The following is a 19,175-nucleotide window of genomic DNA, read 5'->3' as shown; positions in this document are numbered from 1 at the left end:
GGCTCACCTATGCATGTAATGTATTCATCACTTTGTAATCATCCCCAAACTTGTCTTAAACACATACAGAGAGGAAAAGCCGGTGCAATTACATGTATATATTTCCTGGAGATTAAAAGCAAAGTATAAAATACTTCTTGAGCATGGAAACTCTTGTTTACCACTTTTCAGGGTTGCTAATGGGTTTTACACCTGCCCATTTTGAAGTATATTAATTGTGTGAAAGTTGTGGGGAACTAATTGTCTCTGGTGAGAAGGTACAGGTGCAGATATAATGAACAACAGCAGATTACTCTTCAAAATCATCCACCTATTAATGTGAAGAATCATTTGACAATGCAACAATGTTTTGTCATTTGTGTGGGCGCCTGTTTTTCTTTCAGAGTACTGGAGTGAGTTGTTTCTTACAGGGGAGGATTTTTTTTAAATGGGGATAAGATTTTTAAAGCAGTGACAAAAAATCAGTCTGCTCATTCAACAAACATTTACTATGTATCTATTGTGTGTCAGGTACTGCAGTGTATGTGAAAACAAGAACAAATGGATAAATCCAGTATTAATGGAAGAGGCAAGAGGATTCCATAAACCTGATGAGAAATGGATGTGTGTATAAAGAGACAGACAATGTTCTCAAGCAGACAATAAAAGGTTTACATCTGGCTATAGAAAACCAAGAAGGTGGTTATGAGCCATTGATAGCCAAGCCAGCTGCCTACTCATTCAGATATTTAGATAATAAATCACGTTTCAAGAGATCAGAGAATGATAAAACTGAATACTCCATAACACGTATCAGCTCCTTAATTTGTCTGTAAGGTTGTATGCTGTGGTATTAGAAATACACTTTTCCCCCCGAATTGCTCAAAGAATGAAATACGTGGATATGTGAACAAATTATGGCCAAATAGCTAATGTCTGTCTCTTGGTTAAATAAGCACGACATTCAAAATAGTGGATCTTCTTATCCTCTTGTGTAGTATTGTGTGTGTGTGCTCAGCTGTGTCCGACTCATGGACTGTACCCAGGCTCCTCTGTCCATGGAATTTCCCAGGAAAGAATACTGGAGCAGGTTGCCATTTCATCCTTCAGGGGATCTTCCCAATCCAGAGACTGAACACATGACTCTTGCATTTCCTGCACTGGCAGGCGGATTCTTTACCACTCATCACCTGGGAAACCTCTTATCCTCTTAGTGGTTACCTAAGCCCTTCTGCTTGGATTAGAGTTGTTAGCCCAGTGAAGAGCTGGTTCTGAGTTTGACTCCCACGTGTCAACTCTAAGAGTTGTAAGATTTAACATATCTGTAGAGCACAGAGGCATTTGACTTATTAAAAAATATTTATTTAATCTAGTCAATCCTGTAAGGTATAAAGGGTTTTCAAACGATGTTCCTCCAAGGTTCTGGGTGGTACCTCAAGAAAACCTGTGTGTGGAAGGGGTACGGCTTCTGACACAGGTGGGCTGCCGTCTATGGGGTCGCACAGAGTCGGACACGACTGAAGCAACTTAGCAGCAGCAGCAGCAGCCCTTCCCTGAATCTGATGATGGTGCTATCCCAGACCATGAGTAGGAGGAAAGGCTGTTATCACAGTGGGCATATCCTTCACTGAAATTCACAACTGGGTTCTTCTGTATGGAATGACCTTAAGAGTGGCCTCCTGGTTCTCAAATTTACAGGCTACCATGTACATATGCTATATGTCATCTATAGCCTCTAACTCTAAATTCTTTTAATATTATTAGTGAAAGTATACACTACATATATATACATCTTAAAAATGTTAACAATCACTCTGCTTCTGAATTCATTTAGAATTTAAAGAAGGGTGAATTCACTTGGTTTTAAATAATTTTATCTTAAAAAATTATAGTCTGTTGATTCTGCAGCTCAACAGGGAGGAAACATTTCCTTTGACATTATTTAAGGTGAAAGTATTTACATGTGTTTTAATGCATCTTTGGGTATTGCTATGAAGTATTATATACATACACACCAACCAAAAACCTGAAAATGGAATTATATTATTTTAATTTGAAAAGATGAACATAAAAAAGGTACACTTACAAGAATAATAATTCAAATGAAAATGTGTGTGTGTGTGTTTTTTAAATGAAACTTACCCACTGACTATCAAACTGGATCATGCCATGAGGGAAAATAAAACACGATGAAGGAGAACATAAGGAAAAAATAAAGAAATGATGAAAAAGTAATTACAATGGGCAAAGATGCAACAAAATATTAACTTAAAGAGGTAATCTAAGAAAAAGAGATCCGTTTTACCCAATCACCACTCTCAACAAAAATAAAATCACGGGGTAAAATAAACTCTATTTCTGAATACAGAACCAAACAAAATAGAAATCAAATTGAAACAATGGGGTATTCGTTGAAAAAAAGCAAAGACCAATTTTCCAGTATATTTCTATTTGATCTTTTTTTTTAAAAAGGAAACTTTTGTGTAAATAAAATATTTCATGGGCTATTTTCTGTGGCTTGTTTTTTGGATGCAAACTGGATACTCTATATTTGTATAAACAAAGCAAGTAGCTTTCTAGCTTTCTCATTTGCTTGTGAAAAGCAAGGTTTATGTAAATACACAATACCTAAGCCATTAAAAGGTATATCTGAAATTCAATGGCCACTTGTAAAATTTGGGGCAGTCTTTGTATTAAAAAGAAGAAACTGATAAGAGCAAAGGATAAATGGGCATTCCATTATTATAATACAGGAAAGATCAAACACTTGTATGGGGAATTAGGTCTATTTCGTCTAGTCAAGTAAGAAACTTCTGGAAACAGCATGTCCTTCTCTGCAAGGGCACCGTACATTACCACATGCAACATTCAATCCACTTACCTCCTGTCCTCCATCCAGGGCACAGAGCTTAGTGCTTTGCTTTTTGGCATCAACTAGCACATTAAACATCGTACACATAGAAGCTGGGATGCGCAAGTCAGTGGTTTTGCTTGCCTTTTGCAGCTTGAGTTCGAATGCGGTTCTTGTTCTATTCATTAAAACATGAATTCAGAGTAAGAAATCTGACATGTCCCCCCTGATCTGTAAAAGTGAAATCAATACTACAAGATGCTAATTTAAAACAGGCAAATACGGAGTGTGGCTGCCTGGGAGCTGGGAGGTGGGATGCTCTTCTTTTTAGGTGTCATGTATGAAAGATCAGACTGTGATACTACTTGGATACTCACTCAGACAGGTAAGTGAAACCGTGAAGTTTTTCCATTCAAAGTACACACTAGATGTCTGCGTGAGTATCCAAGTAGTGTATTAAAGCAGAACAAATCCTCTGTGTGAGGGTTTACCAAATTAAGGACATGTTTGGGAAACACTAAAACACATAATTAATGTGCAACACAGAATATATAATTCTTTTATGTCACTTAGTTTCTCTTTCAAACACCTGAAGTTGCATTTAGGTTTTTTGTTTTTGTTTTTGTTTTTAAAGAAACTGCATAATAGATGATTTGGAAATGGTTTTGCTAAAATGTCCAAAGAATATTCATAGATTTGATACAATAGAATCACAGATGCCAAACCTGATATTTTTTAAACATTAAATAATCTAATTCATGGCTTTGCTTTACAAAGCCATTAAACATTATTTTAAAGAGAGAATTTTCCTTGCTTTGAAGATTTCAGTATTATCCAGTTGCTCCAACCAGAATTTGTTATTTCAATATGCTGCCTGCATTGCTCTTGTATATCTCATGAACAAAGGCAATGGGGAAAATCATGCTAATTAGGATGAAATGCTGATTTTGTAAAAATATTAAATACAATGAAAGCGCATGTGGAAGAATTCAAAGCTTCATAACTTATTTCTGGTTAAGTTCTGAAGAATGTAAGTGGACACTTGGAACTCATCTGATGTGGATAGAGAATACCAGAAAACAGAACAATTGATGGCAATGATCATCATTGAAGTTTGCCACGCCATTTCACAGCGCGTGAACACGGTACATAATTCATAAAGTACTTAACAGATCTCTTCCATGTGTCTCAGGATGCACTGCCTTGGGGATTTAAAGTACAGCATTCCCAGAGATAACAATAAGCACAACAGAAAGGATTAATACGGGTATGGGTACTATGGCTGAGAGCAATGATTTATTGTTTAGTCACTAAGTTGTGTCCAACTCCTTGTGACTCCATGGACTGTAGCCCACCAGGTTCCTCTGTTTATGGGATTTTCCAGGCAAGAATACTGGAGTGAGTTGCATGCCCTCCTCCAGGGGATCTTCCCAACCCAGGGATGGAACCCGCTTCTCTGATGTCTCCTGCATTAGCAGGTGGGTTCTTTACCACCAGCGCCACCTGGGAAGCCCCACGGGCAATGTTAGGAGACCTGAAAAAAAGTAGTGGGCCAATTGCACCAAGCACATTCATCCTCAGAGTTTAGGTCGAAGTACGTAACGTCCTTTAAATTTTGGAAAAGCTATACATATTGAAACCTTTCTTGTGATAGCTATGTAAAAGGTACTTGGTGAAATGTGGTATTTTGGGTGCTTGGCAGAGTAAGCAGCAACTTGAAAATATATATCTACCTTTTGACACAGGCTTCTATCATGTCACTGGCCATTAGTTTAAGTCTTTGCTCTAAGTGATGGGCAAATTCTTGTTCTGGCCAGTGAAGATCAAAGACAAACATTTGCAGTGCATCAAGTTTCCAAAAAAGGTCTTCTGATGTTGCTGAGCCATTGCTAGAAGAAAAAGGAAGAAGGAACATTGTGAACTTCCACTATTATCTACATGGATCACCCATACATTATTATTATATTTTTTTCTGTATCAATTGTTGTCAGTGAAAAAATGCTACATAAAACTTCTAATGATCAATATTTTCTTTGCTCAGCCTCCTAATTTTCCCTTTTTACTTCTTCTTAATGCATGAGGCAAGGCAAGGAGAACAAAATAGAAATACAGCAGTAAAGTTTCATACAAAGGGGTCAAATAATAGGTAATGATCTTTACCAAAGAAAAAAATAAAATTATATATATAGGAACAGACAAATGTTCTTTACCAACCTCTAGGATAAACATAAAATACATACTTTCTCCCAGAAATTCAAAGAAGTATGTTTTATGCAAGAAAATCCATATGATGGCAACTATGAGCTTTACTCAACTCATGCACGTATGCTTCTGTCATCATGATGGCTTCTGTTTGTCTTCATGTATGTTGCCTTCAGGGTTTTAAATTTCTCAGTTACAGGTAAAGGTGAAACAGGTACCAGGAAGGAAATAATAAAGTGGGTAGGGAAGCAAATCTTGCCTCTATTTTGAAATGCTTTGGGCCTTTTCTAGCTCATAATTAAACCTGACTTACTACAAGGTATGGTCTAACAGAGAAAAGATATGCAAGGTGCTCTCAAGTTGGAGCAACATCATATATTTCAGGTCCTTCCATCTATCTAACCAAGAAGCCAAGGTCTGCTATGCCTTCACCACTATGGTAAAGGTTACTCTGCTGCTGCTGCTGCTAAGTCGCCTCAGTCGTGTCCGACTCTATGCGACCCCATAGACAGCAGCCCACCAGGCTCCCCCTTCCCTGGGATTCTCCAGGCAAGAACACTGGAGTGGGTTGCCATTTCCTTCTCCAATGCATGAAAGTGAAAAGTGAAAGTGAAGTTGCTCAGTCGTGTCCAACTCTTAGCGACCCCATGGACTGCAGCCTACCAGGCTCCTCCGTCCATGGGATTTTCCAGGCAAGAGCACTGGAGTGGGGTGCCATTGCCTTCTCCAAAGGTTACTCTAGGGACCATGTTTTCACACCATGCAAGGAGGTAATTTGTGTCAGAGTATATAATATTTGGGCCAATGATAGTATTATTTACTTTCCCATTAACCTAGTATACAGCCTAAGAGGAAAAGAGATGATTTGAAAATAACAGTCCTATGTATACTGCAACTTAATTATAAAAGAGAACAATAGAAAAAGAAACAAAAACTGCTGTATGATTCATTTCTGCTTAGCTTTCCAACATTTAACATATACTAACCTGAAATTTATATTTCAGGTGTGTAAAAGAAAAATTTTAAGATAAACTAATTTATCACAAAGGCACAGTGGAAAATTTTTATAAAGAAAAATTCTTTTAAATAACCACATTGTTTAGCTAAACATATCTTAATTAGTCAGCTTAAAAACAATCACCTCCTGCTCTGGCTAATTAAAGGCTTATTTCTATGCCCTTGCTCCCCCACAGCCTCAGCATCTCAGCTCCATCACCAATCTACTCTGCTCTCATCCTCCCATTCTGCCAGTAATTCCTCATGATCTCCTCGTCTAGCCAAGATGTCCTCAGAGTTAAATTCTCAAGGGAGCAATCACAGCAAAGCAGTGAACATTACTCACAGCACTTTCTTCACTTACTGTCTCCAAACCTTAATATTCAGTGCCCCAAAAGTATCATTAAACAAAAGAACCAGAGAACCAGACTGACACTGCTATAAAAAAGTTTGAGAAAACACTATATTTAATTCATTTTGCCACTTATATAATAAAAATAAGTGAAAAAGATCATGAAGCAAAATCCTCTGATACATTTACAGTGTGCAGTTTGGTAGATTAGAAGAACTATGTTTTAAGAGTAATTGGATGTAATTGGCAAAGAAGCAAATTTATTTCTTATAATTTTTCAACAAAACAACAGCAACAAAACCCACCATTAAGATAAAACCCCAAATAGTAAAGGTATAATTCTAATAAAAATTGACTTTCTCATTATATGTGACAAACAAACCTTTATAGAGAATATGGATATATGTTTTTTGTTCTTTGATCCTGTTACAGAATGATTCTAAATGATACATATGCTCAATTGGAAATGTAATTAAGGTAACAAGTGTTTGTTACAATTAAATAGATGAAAAATGTAAATAGGTTTTCTCTCAAGCTGGCATGTATAACCTGCAATTTATTAATAACTTTTTCATTTTAAAATAACTTCTGATTAGTAACCTATCCCTAAAAGTATTAATCGCAGGTTAAAGAATCCAAATGTGAAAAATGGAGTGTGAGATAATTTCCTGAAAATGCCAGCAGTAACTTACCTTACTGGCATTCACTCCTAGAGCTAAAAAAGCCAGAATTCTATAGACAGGGAGAGATTTAGAGGAGCATCTATGAAGATGATTTATACACATGTGGGTTCAAAGCCTGTCATTTGCTGACTGTGAGTTCTGCCTTTTAACTTCTTGGTGACTTAGTTTCCTGTTGGGGAAAGTGATATTTACCTCACAGGGTTGTCACAAGGCTTAACCAAGGTAAAGAATTTGGCCTTCTATCTCACTTAATGATAGCTAATTTTCTTCTTTGAATTATTATTTTTTCTAGCTGACTTCATGTGAGATCTTGTGCAAAGCATGGGGTATTACTGAGTTCATTTCACTTCTGTGAGGCTCAAACTTTTGGAAACCATTCAGTTATGGGTAATAATGATGATTGGTGATAATGTAATAATAATTATGCTAATAACAATCATAACGTAGATTGTAGTTATATAGTAGTTATCATTTATGGAGACCCTAGGCTGTGCCAGGCTCTTTTCACAGTTTTTTTTTAATCCTCCCAAAACATCTTTAAATTAGATGTCATAACCATTTTAGAGTTGAGGAAACTGAGGTTAATGAAGACTTAATGATGAATAAGCTAAGCTAATGATGCATAAGGATCTAAAAGTAAGGCTGATCGATTTCAAAGCCCACGTCCTTTTCACTTTAATGACTCTCATTTACCAAATCTGCAATAGGGAGGCTGGTGACAATCTGGAGTTAATAAATATGGCTTGTAATGATATAAAGATTATTTAAAAATAACAAGATGCAACAAATGGTACATGAAAGGACAAAAGAAGACTCGCTGGTGCTGAGAAACAAGGGACAAACCCTTATCTGCAACCTGCATGATTGTTTCTTTAAAGGTGAGACTAACATAAAAGCAGGAAAAGATTGTGTTCTTAAAACTGTTCTTACAAAGGTTTTTCTACATAGACAAGATAAATCACACAACTGGAGGCAACAAAGGATCCTGGACATACACAGCGCTAACCACACTGCTTGCCTGAATATGGAACACTCCGGTTATACCACTTACACTAGAGGCACAACCTAGGGCGCAAAATGACCCTGCCCCACAGATCACATATGAACATCAAAGCTGGGAGTACTTTTTTTTTTTTAAAAAGAAAATCTATATTATGTATCATCGATATGCTAAGCTTAGCTTAATAGCTTCAAAAACTCAAACAAATAAAACCAAAACACAGTATTCCTCAACCAATGAAGATAAATGCCATGCAATCTAAACACATTTGCACAGAACACAGCCCAGGCCATGCACCAGCTAACACACCACCAGGAAAGAAGTGAGGAATACACACGTGGACTCATATAAAGAAGCCATCCACGAAGGAGTAGAAAAGCTAGGAATCTGTGGAAGATTAAGAGGCAGACTTGGAACTTTTGGAAGAGCTACATTGGGAAGACTGTTGGCGATATTCCTGTAAAGAAACAGACAACGTGGGAAGGGACCACCATAAGCAATAACTACAGATGGCCATGTGTAAAGTCATAAGGGCAGGACAGAAGAGACAGGGGCTCTGTGGACACTATTGCAAGATACCTACTTGACAGGCTGCCATGTCTCTTGCTCAAAACCTCTGTGAATTGACTGAGCGATGGAGGACTCCATGAGATCCACGTAGCGGACAACCAACGGCACAAAGATTTCTTGCAAGTGTTTATGAAATTTTCCATTACATAAAAGTGCTGAAATAGTCAAGCAGAAACAGAGTTTGTCAGAGGGCTTATAGCAGGCATCTGGAAAATACGGATGAAAAACTTTTCTGGAAAGCGTATCACACAGAACCAATAAAATACAGAGAATAATGGGCTTTGTTCCTCATACGGGATATCATGCAATGAAAACTAACCAAGAAGTGTAGTCACCATCTCCATATGCTGTAAAAACCATAAATGTATCTCTATAAAACCTTCCTGGCAGGTGGTATGGTTTTATTTTCTAAAAGGATTAGCTCACGAGGCATTTGGCCACTTGTTGGAGAGTCAAACGAACTGTGGAGTGCCCTAAAGATCTTAACACATGTAAATACGGCAATTAACCAGCGTTCTAATCCTCATGGGCTTCCCAGGTGGCTCTAGTGGTAAAGAACCCGCCTGCCAATCCAAGAAACATAAGAGATGGGGATTAGATCCCTGAGTCAGGAAGATCCAGGAGGGCATGGCAATCCACTTCAGTATTCTTGCCTGGGAATACTGGGAAAGTCCCTGTAGCTCAGATGGTAAAGAATCTGCCTGAAATGCAGGAGACCTAGGTTTGATCCCTTAGTCAGGAAGATCCCCTGGAGAAGGAAATGGCAACACACTCCAGTATTCTTGCCTGGGGAATTCCATGGATTGAGGAGCCTGGTGGGCTACAGTCCATGGGGTCGCAAAGTCAGACTCGACTGAGCGACTAACACACATTCTTGCCTGGAGAGTCCCACGGACAGAAGAGTCTGGCGGGCGAGAGTCTACGAGGTGGCAGGAGTCAGACACAACTGAAAAGATTTAGCATGTATACATAATCCCTGTGGTATGCTGTGTATCACAGAACTGCTGCTGCTGCTGCTGCTGCTAAGTCACTTTAGTCGTGTCGGACTCTGTGCGACCCCATAGATGGCAGCCCACCAGGCTCCCCTGTCCCTGGGATTCTCCAGGCAAGAACACTGGAGTGGGTTGCCATTTCCTTCTCCAATGCATGAAAGTGAAAAGTGAAAGTGAAGTCGCTCAGTCGTGTCTGACTCTTCACGGCCCCATGGACTGCAGCCTACAAGGCTCCTCCGTCCATGGGATTTTCCAGGCAAGTGTATTGGAGTGGGGTGCCATCGCCTTCTCCAATCACAGAACTAAACCTATTCAATTAAGTCTGCTTGCTTCTAAGAGATATACTAGTTTAACTCACCAGGAGGGTGACTGTGGCCTTGGGAATGTCTATTCCACTTTATGAACTTTTTAGTTATTTGTGAAATTTTTCTTAATCACTCACTTCTCCATGTGTGTAAGTAAAAAGAGTCAGCATATCCCATGCATTTTTTAGTTGTCCATTAGTCTTTAGTGAATTGTGATGAAGTAGAATAAACATCCTACCTAATGCCATTGCAGGAGTCTAAGAATCAATACTACTAGGACAGGACTGCTGGACAAGATGCACTTTACCTCCACTAAGAGATGGCTGCTTTCTACGCACAGGTCATAACTGTTTTAGAATAGTCAGTGCTGTGGATGGAATGTCCATGTCCAAAATTCGTATGTTGAAATCCTAACTCCCATTCCCCAATGGCTCAGCATGTAAAATATCCACCCACAAAGCAGGAGACACAGAACACAGGTTCAATCCCTGGGTCTGGCAAATCCCCTGGAGAAGGAGATGGCAACCCACTCCAGTAGTCTTGCCTGGAAAATCCCATGGACAGAGCAGCGCACTGGGCTACAATCTTTGGGGTTGCAAAGAGTTGGACAGAACTGAGTGACTGAGGACGGTAAGCACATTAATATGATGGTATTAGGAGACGGGGTCTTTGGGAAGTGACTAGGTTGAGGGCAGAGCCCTCAACAATAGGATCAGGGCCCTTCTTAGAGACCCTAGAGACAATCCCTCGACCCTTTCACCGTGTAAAGTTACAGTGAGAAGATGGTTGGTGGTGAGCCAGGAAATCTAGCCCTCCCTAGACACTGAATCTGCTGGTGCTTTGATGTCAGACTTCCCAGCCTCCAGAACTGTAAGGAAGAAATTTCTGTGACTTATAAGCCACCCAGTGTGAGGTATTCTGTTGTGGTAACTGGAACTAACACAGTGTGTGCCCAAGTTGCACCATGAATGAAGAGAAATTCTGTAGGAAAATACTTTCTGTAGGAAAGTAATGCTAAGCAACTGTCAGCAAAGAATTTGTCATTTTTTAGATGATAGTACATATTTCTCAAGGGGACATCCTAAACTCAGTTGTGATTACTTTAAATAATCTTCAAAGTGAAAATGTATTCATTTAAAAAAATACTCTTTGGTTAGCAAAGGTATTTCTTAAGAGATGGTATTTTAACTAAGCCTAAAAAGCAGAGAGTGAACTGCACTGAACTGATGCTAAGTGAAATAAGTCAGACAGAGAAAGACAAATAGAATATAATATCATTACATGTGGAATCTTAAAAATGTACTTATCTAGTAGATAAAAAATACACAGACTCACAGATATAGAGGACAAAATAGTAGTTACCAGTAGGAAGGGGAAGAGGACTAAGAGGCGTGTGCATGCTAAGTCGCTTCAGTCGTGTCCGATTCTTTGCGACCCCATGGACTGCAGCCCACCAGGCTCCTCTGTCCGTGGGATTCTCCAGGCAAGAATACTGGAGTGGGGTGCCATGTCCTACTCCAGGGAAGAGGTATAAACAACCAGGTATAAAATAAGCTCCAGGGGAACAGAGACACTGACGCAGAGAACAGACTTGTGGACACAGTGCGGGAAGAGGAGGGCGGGATGAACTGAGAGAGCTCGGCATACATACACATTTATACATACACATTTCAGTGTATAAAACACACAGCTAGCAGGAGCTGTTGTTTAGCAAGGGGAGCTCTGTGATGACCTACAGGGGTAGAATGGGGGGTTGGCAGGGAGGCTTAGGAGGGAAAAGACATGTGTACACTTATGGCTGTTTCTTGCTGTTGTACGGTAGAAAACAACACAACACTGTAAAACAATTACCCTCCAATAGAAAATAAAAGAGTATGCTCCAGTGATACCTTGAAAAACACAGGAAATATAGCCCACATTTCACAGTAAAGATAAACAGAGTGTAACATTTAAAAATTGTTAATCACTGCACGGTACACCCATGTATGTGTGTGCGTGTTCAGTCAGTCAGTCATGTCTGACTCTGTGACCCCATGGACCACAGCCTGCCAGGCTCCTCTGTCCATGGAATTTTTTCCAAGCAAGAATACTGGAGTGGGTTGCCATTTTCTACTCCAGGGGATCTTCCTGACCCAGGGATCAAACCTGTGTGTCTTGTGTCTCCTGCACTGGCAGTGCATTCTTTACCGCTAGCACCACCTGGGAAGCCCTGTACATCTGTAATATATAAGATTTTATATCCACTATATTTCAATAAATAAAAGTGAACTAACACTGTGAAAATATTCAGTGTGCTTATAATACACATTGAAAGAACAATTTCATGGACAATTTTACATGGCTGTACAGATAGACTGTGTGCCTAAACCTTTATTTATATGGCCTCTGAATAAAAAGTATAAAGAACCTTAGGCTTTGCATCTTGATGAAAGTGAAAGCCGCTCAGTCATGTCCGACTCTTTGCCACTCCATGGACTATACAGTCTATGGAATTCTCTAGGTCAGAATATTGGAGTGGGTAGCCTTTCCCTTCTCCAGGGGATCTTCCCAAGCCAGGGATCTAACCCAGGTCTCCCACATTGCAGGTGGATTCTTTAGCAGCTGAGACACAAGGAAGGCCCAAGAATATTGGAGTGGGTAGCCGATTGCTTCTTCAGCAGTTGCATCCTGATAGGTACTATTAAATAGCATCATTATTTTGAACTATACCAAAGCCAAAATACTGACTAATGTTAACAAATCATTTCACTGCAAATGAGCAGTCTACCTCATCAGTTCAAATGCTACTTTACTACACATTTAGAGATTAGGTAAGTTGGCTATTCAGCCATACTTAGTTTGTTAAGATGAAAACGCACGTAAGGAAAATCATGCTCAGTTACTATTAAATGTTACAATGATTCTAAGATTAAGTAGCAGTTGTCTCAAATGTATTTCTGGAAAGAGCGCTCTCTTATGAAACAAATTTTACATCTACAAATGAGCACTTTACCTCATTAATTCAAATGCTACTTTATTGTACATTTAGAGATTAGCTATGTTGGCTATTAAGTCATGCTTAGTTTGTTAAAATGAAGCACATAAGGAGAATCACACACGATTATTATGTTATTACATGTTATAATGATTCTAAGATTAAGTAGCAGTTGACTCAGATTATTTCTAGTAAGAGCTCTCTTTTTTTTTTGATATACTTGATAAGCACTGGATTCATTATCTTGTTAAACAAGCCTATTTCTCTTCTCTTATTTTGAACCCAGGAATAAAAACAGATCATCCACCTGATCAATATACTGGCAACCTGGAAGTTGTACCAGAGGGCTTTCCTTCAGTTCCAATGTCTAATTAGGAGTGAGAACCTGCATATTTTATATCCTTACTATCTTTCTAGCACATCTCATCTTTCTGTTCATCAACACTGCTGTTGTCCTAGGTCCAACCCTCTCATCTCCCGTCTTGGCTAATGCAATAATTTCCTAACTGGTCTTAGGCACCTAATTTTCCTTCTGCCCATTCATCTTCTTAAAATCTCAAGCAGAGGAGTGTGCTAAAATATGAAACAAAGAATGTATCTCTTAAAGATTATAATTTTTAAATGGATCCTCAAGACAAACTTCAAAAGCCTTAGCATGAAATGAAAGCCATCTATGAGGTATCTTAATATGACCTCTCCAGCTCATTTTGGTTACCTGACTCCCTTACTTCCTGTGGTCCAGCCATAATGATTCTGATGGTTTAGTTCAAGTAGACACTTTCCAGTCTAAGTCTCTCTTGAAATGCTTCATTCTGTTGTCCTTTTGCCAAATTACTGGTTTCCTCTGTTTATTCTTCACCCTGCACAGGCTTCTACTGTGGTCCATGCTATACTTCTGTACTTGATGATGTTACCTCTTTCCTCCTATAAGGGTGCAAGGTCCATGAAGAAGGGACCGTGTCTGTATTCTTAGTACTCAACAAAATCCGTGTCTCAGAGCAAGTGTTCAAATCTTTGTTGAATGAATGACTTGAATACTCTAAAATTACTATATAGTTACTACATTATTATTCTGTATAAGAATGTATCAAGGCCTGTGTATCTTTTCATATTTTAGATAAAATATACAGTACTAAATACTTTTATAAGAAATCCTATTTTTAGACCAGTATGTTCAATATTAGACTGCTAAGGATTCTACTGGATATTCATTGTTGTTTAGTCACTAAGTTGTGTTTAACTCTTTGTGACCCCATAGACTGTAGCCTGGGCTTCCGCTGGTGGCTCAGTAGTAAAGAATTCATGGGCAATACGGCAGCCAGAGGAGACACAGGTTTGACCCCTGGGTTGGGAAGATCCTCTAGGAGGGCATGGCAACCCACTCCAGTATCCTTACCTGGAGAATCTCATGAACAGAGGAGCTTGGCGGGCGACAGTCCATACGGTCACAAAGAGTAGGATGTGACTGAAGTGACTTCATGAACTGTAGCTCACCAGGCTCCTCTGTCCATAGGATTCTCTAGGCAAGAATACTGGAGTGGGTTGCCATTTCCTTCTCCAGGGGATATTCCTGACTCAGGAATCGAACATGTGCCTCCTGCTTGGCAGGTGGATTCTTTACCACTAAACCACCTGGGCAAGCTCCTCTACTGGATATAAATGTCAATTTTGTGTCTCTTATTTCATTATTATTATTCCTTTGGGCACGCTTGTGGGATCTTAATTGCCTGACCAGTGACCAAATCCGGGGTCCCAGCAATGGAAGCCTGGAATCCTAATCACTGGACCTCCAGGGAATTCTATGTCTCTTATTTTAGTGAATGTACCAAAGGGAGTATTTCTTCTGTTCAGTTATGACTTGACAGGAGACTATTACATCCTGCAGAATTAGGAGAAAACGGAGATTTCCCTTATTTCCTAAGTACAGTCACAAGTGTTGAATTCTGGCCAAAAGTTTGCTCACATTTTAGCAGAGCTTTCCTTTTTTATTAAAAATATCAAATTATAAACACAAGTTCCAAAGTTTTAGAAAATTGGCAACTGGTAGTACTACTTCTTTAGTAAAAGGCAAGGAAGGATGAAGGGAGAGATGGGACAGAGGAGAGAAAGGAAGAGGAAAAATGAGAAGAAATGAAGAGAAAATACACATAGAAAGGCAAAGAGAGAGAGAGGACTCGGTTTCAAAAAGCAAGACTCCCTGGATACAGACGACACTATACTTGTGTATGTAAATGTATGCTCCTTTTCTCAGTTGCCCATATGCCAGTTTGCATCCCACTCCTATCAGACACTGTCAAAAGCCCTCTTAATACATAGCCCCAGGCATCAGAATGAGTGTGTCTATCTTCCCCATATGGTGTAATGAGGATGGGTTAGGATTTGGGACTGCCACCTGTCCAAATCAAGCCTTTACAAGGCTTCCACTGCAACAGCTCATTGGAAGAGGCAGGTTCTCAACACAGCATCATTCAAGAATGTCATGACCTTATACCAGAGGTGTGGAAGTAGAAAGAACTGCTCAGAAGGATTCTCACATAGTGGTTATGAGAACGTAAGTGGAAGACTAGCATCTACTTTGTTGATAAAAGTATTTTTTTCCAAAAGATTCCATGTTTTCCAAATACCACTTTGTCGAAAATAGGGAGCATCAATGACATCAAGCCCAACAGTACAATTAGAAATGGCAAAAAAAAAAGTAAAAGGCTTAAATAAAAGGTAAACTGGGGTGCAGATGTGCCCAATTATTTTGAGCATTAATTAATTAATTCCAATAATAAATTAGTGTTGATTATTTACATACCCCAAAGAGTCTTACATTTACAAAAGTACTCGTCATAGGCCTTTAACAGTCAGATTTCAACAGAGAATTTAAACTTGATCCATTTAGTAACAATTACTAAGACAATAATCACTGGAAAAATTAAGAATATGTAGATAAAAGAGTTTGTGTATTGTGTTTAGGGTTCATGTATCTCCTTTAGGGAGAAGGGAAAGGCTACCCACTCACGTATGCTGGCCTGGAGAATTCCATGGAGTCCATGGAACTCCATGGGGTCGCAAAGAGTCGGACTCAGCCTAGCAACTTTCACTTTCTTCTGTTGACAGATGCATATAATGGGATCCCCATCACAGGAAGTATGAATATGAAGTTCAGGAGAAACACCAGGAGGACTGTAGCCTAAAACAGCATTATGTAAAAAGAAAACACACACACACACACACAAAAGCAAACCCAACGTACTCCCCACTCAGATATAGGAACAGTACCCAACCAAGAGTCTGGGATATTAAGTAGCCACTCAGTAAATATGTTTACTGAACAAGTATCAATAAAAATCCAACCCCTAAAGGAAACTCTGAGAGCATCCCACTGAAGTTTAAGTAAAATAGAAAACTCTTCAGGTTTCACTCTCCATTAATTAAAAACATGATCAGCAATTTCATATAGTTTGGTAATATTTAATTTATACCAATTCCAATATAGGAATGAGAACCTCCTAAAACCACACCCAACCCTCCCTTTCCTGTCAGTGCAGTTTCAAAAAAATTTATTTGTCTATTTGGCTGCTCCAGGTCTTAGTCGTAGCAGGCAGTATCTTTTAGTTACAGCACATGGGATCTAGTTCCCTGACCAGGGATGGGACCTGGGTCCTCTGCATTAGGAGTGCAGAGTCTTAGCCATTAGACCACCAGAGTAGTCCAGGGCACTTGTTAAAAAGTCTCTCTCTCCCTAAAGATAGGAGGTTAGAAGGAGCGAGAGCACTGATGTTATAATGTTTATAATTTGGGGGGCAACAAATCCAACAAATCCAAGTTTAAAACTATAATTAAAAATGTCAGAGCACGTAGTACATAGAATTGAATCGCAGCTTTATAATCTGTTGCTTTATACTTAGTAGTGCCCATAGTAGCGCCCATGGATGGGCATAGTAGTATATGCCTATCTCCATTAGATTATATCCTTTTCAAGGGCAGGAATTGTTTTTTATTTATGTACCAGTCATGTATGGATGTGAGAGTTGGACTGTGAAGAAGGCTGAGCACCGAAGAATTGATACTTTTGAACTGTGGTGTTGGAGAAGACTCTTGAGAGTCCCTTGGACTGCAAGGAGATCCAACTAGTCCATTCTAAAGGAGATCAGCCCTGGGATTTCTTTGGAAGGAATGATGCTAAAGCTGGAACTCCAGTACTTTGGCCACCTCATGCAAAGAGTTGACTCATTGGAAAAGACTCTGATGCTGGGAGGGATTGGGGGCAAGAGGAGAAGGGGACAACAGAGGATGAGATGGCTGGATGGCATCACTGACTCGATGGATGTGAGTCTGAGTGAACTCTGGGAGTTGGTGATGGACAGGGAGGCCTGGCGTGCTGCAATTCATGGGGTCGAAAAGAGTCAGACACGACTGAGCGACTGATCTGATCTGATCTGATCTTGGTGACTGAGAGTTGGTAAATTGTAGGCATTCAGATCCTGTTTCTTATAGAATTAACTCAGGGAAAAACAAACTAATATAATCATTCAGCAACTTCTATTTTAGTCCTCAGTCATGTCCAACTCTTTTGGGACCCCATGGACTGTAGCCTGCCAGGCTCCTCCATTTTCCAAAATCCAAGGGATTTTCCAGGAAAGAATACTGGAGTGGGTTGCCATCTCCTTCTTCAGGGGATCGTCCTGACCCAGGGATTGAACTGGTGCCTCCTGATTGGCAGGCAGATTCTTTACTACAGAGCTACCTGGGAACATTCAGCAAGGCTTAAGGCAAAAATAAACAGAAAGTCTTGTTGTCTAGCAATTCTCATGCTGCCTTTCATGAGATTAGTATTAAAGCCAAATGGGAAAGTCTGGAATTTTACTCCAGTTACACACAGCCCTCTGATCTTTGGGGTTATGTCCCTCAATACCGTCCTGGTAATGGAAACAATTGAATATGGCAGCAACACTAACTTCTAAGAAAATACACAAATAGATTAAAATTTAATGTCTACATGGAGTAAAGATTCTAGAGAAGAATTCAATATAAACAAAACTAGTGAGTCATTGCATTTACCCTCCTTTTACTGTACTGGTGGGTAAAACAAGTTGTGACACATAATTTTGAATTTAATCAACTTTGGGATCGGAGTCATTTTCGTATCTTAGTGGTCATTTCATCGTTTGTAAGAGCGTTATAAATCTAAGTGGGCACACAGCCCTGCTATAATCTAGAAGTTACATTCAACTGTTCCTAGTAGATGCATGTACAGATCTATCTGTAAACACTAATTTGTGAATTTCAGACATACAGCTCATTTAAGCACTGAAGGAAGAATGACATGCACGTGCCAGCCCTCCATATTTCAAAGCTTGAAGATTAACCTAATATACAATATGGTGACCTAACAGTTCTTCATTTGAAAGAAATCTGAAAAATAATCTCTGATACAGCCGAAGTGTGAGAAGAACCCAGCGGGATTTCCACCTCTTCATTTCTTAATGAGTTTTTTGATAATGAGAGGTGACTTTGCCAGTCACTCTGGGCTCTATTATGGCTAATTTGACTCCACTTCACTCTCCTTGTTAATTATTAACACTAGCCTTTTTATCCTCATGAGACCACATTCCAATTTTTCTTTTTTCGATTTTTATGAGCCCATCTTTATGAAGGTGAAAGTCTTGGAGAATAGGTTTTCACTTAGTGTAGAACCTGAACATTTATTATTCGTTTAGGCAGAGATGCTGTGACACTGATTATAGAAGCACGGGTGTTCTTTGGGATGGCTTTAATGTGCTAGCAATGTGAAAAAGGCTGTTAATTAAAGAAGAAGCGCCATGGTATTTTTCACCTGGGAATCAGTTCCCAATAGAATGGTCATTTGCCACTTGCTAGCATATCCACAGATTAAAAGGTGACTAGCTCCAAGGGTTTGCCTTTCGGTAGTCCTGAGAGGAATGATTTGTGCTATTTGCATCTGGCTTTCATTTGTCAGAAGCAGTCACTAGCCCTACCTATTATCCACAGGACAATTGTGGAATATAGCACACAAGGGTAGAGTCTATTTGTACCAGCTTCACAGTCATTCAGGATCATTCAACTATCATGCTAATTGCTTCATTATGAAAACATTTATTTTCACTAATTTTAATACATCTCTTTTTCAAAACTGTTTCCTTAGATACCATTTAAAGTGATTATCCATCTAATTAAGGCTTTAGTTGGGGGAGTGCATCAGGATGGATGGAGGCAGGGTGGAGAGGCAAGCGGGAGTTCAGCCTTTTTTGGACAGAAATGA

General features: G+C 39.3%; 1 protein-coding gene across 13 annotated transcripts in view; it reads right to left on the bottom strand.

The window, feature by feature from the left end:
• The window catches only part of CADPS2 (calcium dependent secretion activator 2), a 585,913-nt gene that overhangs the window by 65,182 nt on the left and 501,556 nt on the right, over window positions 1–19,175 (bottom strand). For 9 of the 13 annotated variants that reach the window (XM_070369312.1, XM_070369316.1, XM_070369317.1 and 6 more), the window contains 4 exons: window positions 8,647–8,788; window positions 4,564–4,719; window positions 2,861–3,008; window positions 2,122–2,136 (listed from right to left, as the gene is read on the bottom strand). In XM_070369312.1, coding sequence (XP_070225413.1) covers window positions 2,122–2,136; window positions 2,861–3,008; window positions 4,564–4,719; window positions 8,647–8,788 — 461 coding nt within the window. The remainder of the gene's footprint in view (window positions 1–2,121; window positions 2,137–2,860; window positions 3,009–4,563; window positions 4,720–8,646; window positions 8,789–19,175) is intronic. The other 4 variants (XM_070369307.1, XM_070369311.1, XM_005898210.2 and 1 more) reach the window with 1 other exon arrangement.

The sequence above is a fragment of the Bos mutus genome, chromosome 4, assembly GCF_027580195.1.
Source record: "Bos mutus isolate GX-2022 chromosome 4, NWIPB_WYAK_1.1, whole genome shotgun sequence".
Taxonomy (NCBI): Eukaryota; Metazoa; Chordata; class Mammalia; order Artiodactyla; family Bovidae; genus Bos; species Bos mutus.
Note: the sequence above shows the minus strand (reverse complement) of the source record. Positions and strands in the feature narration are given on the sequence as shown.